The sequence below is a fragment of the Anopheles cruzii genome, chromosome 2 (genome assembly GCF_943734635.1).
Source record: "Anopheles cruzii chromosome 2, idAnoCruzAS_RS32_06, whole genome shotgun sequence".
NCBI classification, from domain to species: Eukaryota; Metazoa; Arthropoda; class Insecta; order Diptera; family Culicidae; genus Anopheles; species Anopheles cruzii.
Window position 1 is genome coordinate 54,062,266 of NC_069144.1, and position 11,732 is coordinate 54,073,997.

General features: G+C 48.8%; 1 protein-coding gene across 1 annotated transcript; it reads right to left on the reverse strand.

Moving 5' to 3' along the window:
* Positions 1–10,799: 10,799 nt before the first annotated feature.
* LOC128267620 (rutC family protein UK114) lies at positions 10,800–11,716 on the reverse strand. Its single transcript, XM_053004504.1, has 3 exons — positions 11,569–11,716; positions 11,264–11,493; positions 10,800–11,134 (listed from the first exon to the last, which is right to left on the reverse strand). Exons 1-3 carry the CDS (start codon positions 11,631–11,633, stop codon positions 11,016–11,018), a joined length of 414 nt encoding a protein of 137 aa, XP_052860464.1. The 5' UTR covers positions 11,634–11,716; the 3' UTR covers positions 10,800–11,015.
* Between the last annotated feature and the right edge of the window lie 16 nt (positions 11,717–11,732).

Below are 11,732 nucleotides of genomic sequence, written 5' to 3' on the forward strand. Positions count from 1 at the left end.
TTCTTGCGAGCGAAAGTGACCGAGCGAAGTAGTGGCTGGTAGGCATCAGAGGAGCACGACCCACTTCGAGAGGTCACCACCGGGGAACCGGTTCTGCTCCGGTTTTAGATACGAGCACGCTCTGGCGCTGGCACGCGATCGCTGGAGGCCCTCCCCGTTAATCGGAGCCTTCGGTGTCGCTCGGAGGTCTGGACTTTGGTCAGTTTTGTTATGACCGCCCGGCGAGACGGTAGCCCGACATTCCTGGCAGTGCCTGTGCCTTGACCTCACCGAGAAGTAATCTAATCTAGGGTGCAAAAGTGAAACTGAAAATTAGACTTGGACCACCAGCGCAACAGTGTGCACCAGTGAGAATGTGAATGTTGGTGTGGTGTGTTGGTTCCAGTGTTGGCCAAATTCCCACGCCGAAACGATATTCAATCGAACACTTTCGGATACAACTGAATAAAAAACGCCAAAACCCACGTACAACCACGCGGCGGGCAAGGTAATGCGGCCTCACGCCTCGGCACAACAGCCACATGATTCGATTTCCACGCTCGGCGCCTTTTTTTTTTGTCGAATTTTCCTCCCCCGGGAACGATTTATCAAACTCAACGGGTTCGTGTTCGTGAGTTCGTGTTCGCTCGCTCGGCAATTGGTCCCCCGTTCCCCCGTTTGCCACCCGGCGCTCGGTCCGGCGGCTCCTGACCTAAATGCATGTGCTTACATTCCCAATTACATTGTTTGGTGAACGGGACCCCGTTACTTTGAATGTTACAAAAAATTTTACCGTCTGCTCGGTATTGGAAAAACGCCGATCGGAAGTTCGGACCTTTTCGGACACGGCTTCGCAGACTGCGTCGAGTATTGGATGCTACGAGGATGAACTTAGAATCCTTTGTGCATTCGTTGGACGTCATAAAGATACTGAATCGAACCTCGTACTCGCAGATAAATTGACGAATCAATCAAAACCGATCCGATCGCTCGAACCGGAAAGGAATGAAAAAAGGAAGCTCCAGAAGCTGTACCGTCATTGAAGCGCCTCACGAGAAAGTGCGCTCTTGTCGAGAAACGCTTTCGGAAGTGTGGAAAATTTATCATCCGTCAAGAAACTTCTCTTTTATGGCCACTTCATTCCAAGTGCGGCCCAATCGGTCGACCTGTCGGTGTTGTTGGGTGAAGAAAAATATAAACCGGACCGGAAAATCGTAACCCCCTGCCAACAGCGTCCACTAACACCCTGGACCGTGGGAATGCATGATGGAGCATGAATTTGTTTTTTGCCACTCGAAATAAAGGAACATGGCCCGCGTGCCGCGGTTCCGCGTTACATTTTCAACTTCAATCGATCGGGATCGCGTTCCAAAGTTTCGAAGTGCCCCATTCACAGCGTACCGACCGGAATGGCTCAATGGCACGATAAGTGCATTAAAGTTTCCTTTCACAACACCTTCGACCCGTTACTTTTCGTCAACCGAACCGTTTTTCACTCGTCTTTTCGCATCGGCCAGCAAGCTAGCACTGAAACTCCTTAATTCTTGTCTTCCCGTTCTTTCTCAGGGCGACACAACTTTTCCCCGGTAGCTGGCGGTGACCCATCGTCAACAGAGCGTGAACGGAAACACCCCGTAATTGACTTTCGGATGCGAACTTCGGTTCGCCAGTTAAATTATAGCCGATCCGAGTTCGAATACTTAAGGACCGTTCGCGAGTGATTTTTTTTCTCCGTTTTCCCCCTGGAAGTGAACTCGAAAGTGTGCCCCCCGATGGACATCCCAGATACTCTTACGACGCACGAATAGCTTCGACTGCTGCCGGTGAATTTAATTCGATTTCTCGCCAGCGCACCCCACGGCAGACTATTAGTTGAGTCATCCGAACGCGCGCCAAAGTTCTGCGCAGAGAGAGTGCTGCGGGTTGGTGCCGCTGGCCGGAAGCGGGCCCCAGATGCAATCGTGGTGCTCGGTGGTGGAGTGAAGTGTAACGGGGCAAGCGAAGACACCGTGTGCCACAGAGAGTTACGGAATCTAGGACTTCTGCATCTTTTTGCGGCCGAAGGGACCACAGCACCAGCACCGAACCTGAAATGGGTTGCGCCAGCAGTTCGCCGCTGATCAATGGCGGCGGCCCGGGAGGAGTGGTCGAGTCGGCGAAGGAAGCAGCCACCAAAACCGCTACCGATGTGCTGCACGCCGGAGAGGCCGCCATGCACGGTAAGTCGTGGTGCGCTAAAGTTGCGAAGGACCACCGAGTCGTTCGAAGGATGCGCCCGAAACATCGCGGCCATAGTGCTGGCTGGAAAGGGAAATTAATTGGTGGAAACTCTCGTTGCCGAACTTGCGCTTTATGTACCGTGCCAAGTATCAGAAGTTGAGAAAGGTCCGAAATGACCTTGTCCTGGAAAGAGGTATCACTTAAGAATATTGGTGAAATTTAAAATGTATTCGATTATTTTTCATTTTGATAACAACAAATTAGTTACAAAAATCAAAACATATACGTTTCTTTTACCTCATAGCGCTTGGTACGTACAGTGCTTTGAACGAGCCTTTACTGAGCCAAGACAAACTTGATTGCAGTTCACATTGTCTGCGTTGATTGACGCGGTTGCCAACAACACGAGCACCCAAAGTCGGCTGGGCCGGCTCAATTTTGTGGCGTGCAGTCTTTGGATTTTCAAACATACCGCAAAAAGTGCTACGCTCAGTCCCCACGCCAGCGGGACCATCATCATTACGGTGTGTGTTACCCGAACCTGCCAGCGTGAGAGCGTGAAAGGCACCATGCGCCTCCATTGCCTGGAGAGCCCTTTGCAATGCCGTACGTCCACGAAGCGGGCACCGGTTTGGGGCATATAATTTGATAATGAATAGAAGCCTAAATTGAACGTGCACTTTATTCTATTACCAGTGAAAAGAAGTCATTAGCGAGTGCAAATCACTGAAATTTAGCAAGTCTTATCTAACCTCATTCGCAGTATTTTGTCTGTAATTTGTGATATGTAATTTTATTACCGATGTGCAAGAAGACCACCACAACTAATGTCATGTCCTGTCCTGTCCTGATATCCTGTCAGCGAAGAAAAAATATTCCGACACTCCAATCGATTGCGGTGAGGGTGCCGATTGTTTTCCACGGGGCTTCCTTTGGGCGCCGAAATATTGCAACGTGTGCTTCGCCCGCCCGATCTAGAAGACCCCAAGATCCATCCCCTCCAATCAACATAAACTCTGCTCCGCGGGGGGTTCGTGAGAAACCGTCGCGTGGCCACCGGCGGTCGATATGATATTGCCGCCGGCACGCCCGGTCGTCTGAGGCACGATTTGTGTTAGCGTTTTTGCTTTCGCTTTAGTTCGAATTTCGTCGGTCGCTCGTTCGCTAAGCTCTCCGCAAGCGTCCTCGTCCCGAACCGTTGGCCAAAATCTAGCCATCAATTCGGGCGTTGATGCATATCTAAATTTTATCCATCGCTTGCTTTCGCCGCGCCAACATTGCCAACCGGCGGTGACTACATTTCACACTTTCGCCGGAAAACGGAAAATATTGCCAATTCGGGCTACGCAAAGCGTTTCGGAACAACCATTCGTTGGGGTCGCCCGTGGAGCTTAGTTACCGCCGCCACTCCGTAAAACCCCGTACAGCAGTTTGGCTTAATTGTTGAAAGCATTACTTATGTCCCAACTGGAAAGAATCTGGAGCCGACGCGGGAAATGGAAATGTTTGATCAACAGAAGCGACAGAAAAAAACCAACCAAACGAAAGAAAAATGGCCACAAAATCTCTGTCCTCAACTCGGGACGTGTGAACCGCACATAGTGTGCGGCACCGTCGTGCAGACACAAGGCACGCAGGTCCAGCAATTCACAGCCTCACGTTTCGATCGCTTTGCCAAGGTCTAAACGGTGGCTCACGTCGTCCGGGATTTCAAGACCCGTCAAGAAGGCTCAAGATGTGTTCCCACTGCTTTTTTCGCCTTTCAACTAACTAATGGCTTGAATTGGGTTTTCCAACATCGGCAGTCGCGGTAAAGGCAAACCGACCAAGAGTCAATGAAACCCAAAACATCAAACATCGCACCCAATCCGGGCCGGAGGTCCCACCTCACATTTCATGCTTGCAGCAACCTTGACAAAGTCGAAGAAATCATGAATAATTAATAAGTGTGGCCGCTCTCTAATATTGCGCACCGTCTCTTGAGTTTCGCTTCAAATTGGTTTCTTTTTCCTAGGTTTTGGAGTTTGTTTCGGCGGAGTTTTCCCGGGGCGCCAGGAGCACGGCGCGGTACGGCGGGAACAATTTACTCGCTTTTCCCCAGACCTTCCGGCCGGTCTGAATGCATCGATTTCACGTTTACCGTTTTTTACGAACTTCCGGCAGCGGCGACGGCGGAAACTGTCGCCGTAAATTGTTTATTGTTTCTTTCCGTGCTCTTTCGCGGTCCACTGGACTGAGCTGGGATTTTTGCTTTTTCGCTACCTTATTTTTGTGGTGACTTCGAGCTTTGGTCCTTTCTTTGGGGCAGCTTTGGGCCACTTTGTGGCCATTATTGTCTACGCGTTTCGACGGACTGTCTCGACCTGCGAACCAAAACAGACACTCCCGAAACTCAATTCCAAACTTCAGCGGGCAGCGAAAGGCCCAAAGTTCAAGGGCAATAGGATCGGTGGTGCCACATGTTGTTCGCTTCGACACGCTGTGCTTAGAAATCGAAAGGAAACCGTGTTCCGCGCCCCCTTTTAAAAGGGAAAAGTACGGCCGTGATTGATAAATGAAACTTTTACCGGAAACCGATTTTCCGGATCGTTAACGGTAACGCAATGGTGGATAAAAGTTTATAGAACTACGCTACGCGCAAGATGCATAAATGATCACGTTTCACTTCCATAACTTTCAATTATTCCGTCTCAGTCTGTTGCTCTTTGGCACGCTTGCAAACCACAGACCCCGTTTGATGTGATCAATAAATAAACAATGAGCAAGGACGAACGGAGCGGTTAATGGAGTTATCGTGACGATCCCTTCGACGGACGCGCGGACGCAGTAATTGAATTTTTGTCCCCGCCGTTGAGCGTTCGCTGAAGCTCACTGCGCAGTGCGCTTTCAGCACCTCGCCCGCCAAACGACTTCAAAGATGGTATAAACTAAAGACCTCGACCTGGCGACCCGGCGAAGGCGTGCCCCCGTATCATTGTTAATGCGTAGACATGTACATCCTTTACACACTGCAGCTAGTTTCCTGGCTTCCTCGTATCATAAGTTATTGCTTACCACGGCACACCACACATCGGCACGTTAATAACTATTGATCGTCCGAACGCGGCTACATCAATCATGTATTTCCATTCGGTAAAAGAGAATGCCTCGGCCCACACTGAATTATTGAAATTCTATGTGCGTGCGTGTGTGTCACGTTGTAACCTACCGTCAATGACCTTTCGTTGGGTCCTAATGAATATCGTAAGCATGGGTCCGAACAGAGTCCCCGAACTCGATTTGGGTGGCACAATTATGATAGAATGAAAAAAAAAGGAATATGTCAGCCGACACCGATTCTTCAAGATGAGTGTCGACCCACCGGCATTATAGTATATCTGCCGCCCTGAATATATTGACCCAATTTGTCGCGAGAGGATACAAATTCAGCTGACTAATTAGAACACTCTTTCGAACGTATGGTGTGCCCAGTTCCCAGCTCTATATTTGGCTTTAAGTTGCTAAACTTGAATCAAAATGGTAAACAATAAATGTTAACTTAAAATCATTTTTATTCAGAAAAATTGTCTGATTTATTAAACAAGCTTATGGGCTATTGGCCAACGCACTAACTGGCACCAGCTCAACCTAACAGTCAACGGTTTGAACTACGGAGTACAGGTGGCTTTTGGATGAAAACAATTTTTTAGACTCATTTGTAACTTACTGGCGCGGGCTCAAAATTTTATTCAATTGCACCATTCGGGTGGTCGCGTCGGGTACTAAAATCTTCATACCTTCGCTTCACACATAAGCCCCTAATTGGACTCAATGTTTACCAGCGGCTTTTACAACTCGCCCGCCTCGTTAAGAACGAAACGGAAGGTCAACCCCCGGGGGTTCTAATGAGCAAAAACCGGACCAAAAGGATCATCATGGGCATGACCGGAAACAGCATTATTCAAAGGCTTCGCAGTTTTTCACGGCGAAGCGGCATAACACTGCACCAGCACCGAAACAGTTTCGTTGTGAGGTGAAACTACCAAAGAGAAGATCGTTAAGTCCAGCTTAATGCAGTTTTGTGTTCTCGTTCCAACCTGCTTTCTAGTTTCAAACAAGTTCCTATTCAGTAACGTGGCGATTCACAGGACTAGTTCCTTTAGAGGGAGAGGTTCATTCATTTAAAAAATCCATTAAAAGTGTTCATTCTCGTACTCCTATCTATGTTCTATCAAGAATAGAAAAATCACATTTAAAGCCACCAAGCTATGCAGTTCAATTGTGCATTTTCATTCAAACTCCAGAAGAGACATATTTGCCCAACTTTAGTACACACAATCTATATAAAGAACGCAACCTCCGCGTAGGAAGCCTTTATCCTCGCCACCCGCCATGCTCTGAATCGCTCCGGCAATGTTTGCTAATATAATTCACAGGGCCATTTTTTGTGCCCTATTCCCTAGAGCTCACCAACCAAGGCTCAACGTTCGTCTGCTGGAACAGCCAACTTGCAATCCATTTTCATTTCTGAGCACCTCCTGTTTACGTCGGGCATGTCCTGGGTCCTGCTCAGCATGTGTTGCGCTCCGCTCCGCTGTCCGCCGCAGCGTATCCGCCATACGATGACGAACGCAACAGGACAGGCATCTTATTTATTACATCCGGTTCGGAGCCGGTTGCTTCTTAGTGCACTGGCCTCTGGTATAGAAACTTTTTGCTACAGCAAAACAACAGTGGAGTGTACTAAAAATGGCATCTGGAGCAACAACTAAATGCTTGTTGATGGATTGCATTAGAGTTGGAGTGCGCATATTCATGTTGGAAAAGCATTTGCATAAAACGTCACGAGTTCTATGAACTTGACGTGGGGCTGCAATCTTTCGAAGTAATTCAAAAACGAAATAAACTATTAAAAAATAGAATTGTCACGGGTTATCGTCGAAGCACTTGGGAAATGATTGAACAAACGCATCAGCATATTCGTAATCAAAAATAAAATTTCTATTTTTCAGACGTCGGTGAGCATGTCAAAGAAGCGGTTCACAATGTCACACACGAGCTCGAGAACGTACTCGGCGGCAAGAAGGACACCGGCAAATCGGACACCATCAACGAAGACGACCAGCCGACAGTGAACGGGCACGCTGATGACGACGGCGAACACAAGGACTACCAGATTATTCGGCTGAAGGGCTCGAAGCAGAACAGTGTCGACGAGACGCTGGAGAACATGAAGAACGACATGATGAGCAAGGTGCAGGGCAGCGGCCCGGAAGCGGACACGGACCGGATGGCGGACGACCTGATGAGGGAAACGGAGGAGGTGATGCGGGACGCCGAGACCGGGATTGCCCAGACGCGCCAGCAGGCCGACGAGATGACGACGCGCATCACCTCGTCGGAGGACGGTACGATCGAGATCCTTAACCTGGAAGGTAACGCGCCCAAATCACCGAACCACTCGATTGACAGTTTGAAAACTACTTCACCAGAGCCGGAGATCGAGCGGATACTGGCGGCCGCGGGCGACGCGGACGATCCGGCCTCACCCAAGGCCACCCTCAACACATTGACCGTGCCGGCCGGTGCCCCGGACGAAGGGATGCCAATGGGGGTCAGTGGCCAAACCGGGGAGCCCCCAGCAGCGAGCAAACCGGATGTGTGAGTACGCAACTCACAGCAACCAACACCGAGCTAGGCACCGATGGCACTCACCATAAACACACACACGCACACACTGATCCACGCACCAAGATACTATTCTAGAGCCGTCCATCAACTGTCAGAAAACGGCAGGATCTTTTGGTATCACCCAACGATTCACTTCTACAACCTTAAGCCACTCCTTTTTGACCCGTTTTTTCTCAACAAAGCGACATTGTATTGTTTCATCATGGTGGTAACAATCGTCCCATTCTCGTTTGTACAAAACCAAGCTCAAATAAGAACGGCACGTTCTTCGCCCAGAGTTCTCCAGTTGTTCCCCATTAGCAGTGTGTTGGCATCTCTCACCCGGAATACCATTTAACCGATTCTGCGTTACTTTGAATGTACATAAACCGAGCTAGCGTAAGTGATTGTGTAAAAAGTTGGAATATGGAAATAAATGTACTATAATTTAGTTAACAAACCCAAGAGTTTCGTTTCTCCGTTTGCGCACGGGAGTCGAGAGTTTGTTTCAGTATATTTGTTTTGTTGGGCCGGATTGATCATTCTTGTAGACTCCGCAGTTGGCCTTGGTATTCGAATGGATGATTATTTTTCAACTTTATTTATAAGTAGCGCAAACAGCAATAAATATTTTGTAACATTTACTGTACATGGCCTATAGCATTGCTATATAATATTAGAAACTTATCGTCACTAGTACGTTTTCAAGAAAAAATTATCTCGAAAAATGTAAAATACAAAACTTTGCTTCACGTCGTCACGAATTCGACACAGGTTGACATTACCGGTCCGACTAATGGTGTCTAACCTCCAAAAGCATTCTCGTCACGGACACGAACGAACGAGTTCGGTTGATCCGGCCCCAGGCATCTTCCGACAGCAACTCGATGACGTCGGACAATGAGAGCAGCTGCAGCGAAGAGCGCTTCCTGCGCGAGGTCCAGAAGGCTACATCAACGCACACACCGGGCCGGACCGTTCAACGATCACCTACCGGCAACCGTCCGCCACCGCCGTCGACAGCGGCCTCGAGCCATGTGCAGCGTTTCATCTTCAAGCTCAACTCAATCATTCTCAGTGATATCGAGGAACGCGTTGACGAGGACACCATCATCCGGCAGCTGGAGCGCAATCCGGACAAGGTGGTAGAACTGCTCGGCAAGTCTTCGCTCGACAGTTTGGAAAATGCAATCGAACGGCCCGAGCTAGACGAGACTGGTGACGGCGTACAGCTGCCCACCAGCCAAACCGTGACAGCGGCCCGTCTACGGAGGCAACAATCGGTAATGCTAGAGGAGACCGATGGGCTTCCGGAAGCGACGACGTCGTCGTGTGACGTCGACGAGGTTACTGAACGAGAAAACGTGTCAAGCAACCAAACGATGGCGACGATCCCACCATGGCAAGACGTACCACCGGCAATCCGACTACGGGCGTTAAAGCGCTTCAAATCGCTCGACTGCTTCCGGCCAAAGGGGACGCCGGAAGCCGATGACATAGACAAGTCCCTTAGAGCCGCTTACGCCAGGTGGCAGCCAAAATCGCTCGATGCGGTCGATTTCGACGAAGCGGAAGAACAGGCTGACAAAGTCTCGTACGACGCGGAAGAGGAAGAAAGAATCTGCGGCGAGTTGCTGGCTCGGCTACGTACCCTGGAGGAAGCGGATCGAGCGGAAAAGGCCTTAGATGGCGGTGCAGATGGTACGATTGAACGGGTTACCGAGTCGTTTGATAATAATCAAGTGGATAATGGTGATCGCCAGGATCCGGTACAGTTCGAGGCGCAGGACGATCACCAAACGGCCTGGGAAAAGCTACAGGACTATCTGCAGCGTGTTCCGAAACGGAGCAGCAGTAACTATGATCTGTTGTACGACAACGAGGAGGACATTCTGAAGGTACTGTTCAAGCGGGAGAAAACAAAGTTACTGTTCCACTATAACGACAGCTCTAGCAGTTCCACCGATACGCTGTGATTATATTCGGTAATTTAAACTACATGCCTTAACGCAGTACGAAGGAAAAGTGTCGTGTCCCACATGGAAAAAGTGCAGCGGCTGACGGAATGGCTCGACGCCATCCTTGAGAGTAACTCGTGTCAAAACATGCAACATGGACATTAGTGCATAATAAACGATATAACCAACTCTGATGAAGTCGTCAGCTTGAGCTATGGTCAAGACAAATACTGCTCCCAATCGGTAATCGTCTTTTTTAACTGCGCAAAATTCCTTTAAGAGGTACGTAATACCTCATGCTAAATGCACGAATACTTGTCCAATGGCAAATATTGGTGGTCACAATAATATCGGTAAGTAACGCTGCCGTTAATACAGTTTATCGTTTGGTTTAGAAAAATTAAACCGTCCTTGATTGTCCATTCAACAGATACGATCGTGGTAACATTTGATCTGCTATCGTTGGCCATTTATTGTACCTATAGCCAATGTGTTAGCTTTTACCACTGTATCGGTGTAAATTAAACTCAATGTGGACGCTCGCGCGACGGTTTAGCAAACCAATGTTAATAGTTTGCACCTTCGGCACTACGAAGCCAACCATGTGTGATTTGGAATAAAATCCGTTCATCCGATAGCTTTTGTCAAATATTCGATCGATCGTTCGTTACATGTGTTGGTGCGAAAGGGAGCAATTTACGTATCAGCATTTTAGATTGACATCGTCCGGATGACTAATATGTGGCCACTTTACTTGCATCTATTTTCGGATTTTCAGCAATCGATTAGTCGAATTTACATTACTTAAGAGTTGTTAGTCTTGATTAAGATGTAGTGTTGCGATAAACGTTAATAGTTACTCAGCTAGAACATGGCAAAGAGTAAAAATAAAAACATAATCGAAGAAAAAGAACCACTCGGAACGATTCTGGCTCAAATGTAATGCGACTAGTTAATCTGTTTTTTTAAATATGATTTTCACCGTTAAAGTACAACACTTAACGCACGGTATACGATACTTCCACTGGTTGTTTTATCGCTACGATTTATTCAGTTCGATTTGAGAGTTGGTGCCACGTTTATTAGGCAGCATTCCTAGCGCGGGAATGCAGATTCACATGAGGACGTCACCAACGGTAATGGGTCTGTTCCGGGTTGAAACCACAGCTTTTGGTGCGCACGTTTTTGTGGCTACATTTTCGAATCTAGTCATTCCGAAATGTTGACCACAGCACCGGTAAGTGCGATGGCTTCGATCTCCACCGCCGCTCCCAGCGGCAGCTTAATGCCACCGTAACAGGTACGGGCCGGGAAACTGCCGCTGAACACTGCAATGTAAAACATTGACCGATTGGACGATTTGATTACCACCCGGCGGGGACGAGCGTCCGGAGAGGGCGGGCATGTCAGTACAACATCGCTTATCATTTACTCCGGCCCCGGCCGTTTGCCCATACCTTTCTTGTACTCCTCGTTGACGGTCGCGTAATCATTCATATCACCTAGCAGGACGGTCGTTTTGACAACCTTATCAACGCTGGAGCCGGCCTCCGTGAGCAGATTGGTCAAGTGTTCGAGCGCCTTTGCCGTTTGGGCTCCGGCACCGCCCGGGACGAGCTTCAGCGTGTCCACCTCCATTCCGAGCACTCCGGAACAGTACACCGTACGGTCGGCAACGATAGCTTGGCTACAAAACAATCAAAACCGCTTAAGGCTTCAGTTTCAAACCGCAACCCGACACGGTACACTGTCCGATAATTACTTGTACGGTGCCAGCGCCTTCGGGCACTTCTTGGTGGAGATCACTTTACGCACGATGGAAGACATGGTCACAGGCTGGAGTGTTGATTTTCACTACGGCTACACAGCTACGAATCTCGCTACGAACTGACCGGCTCTTCTGGCCGTTGGTCGCGTATTCTCGCG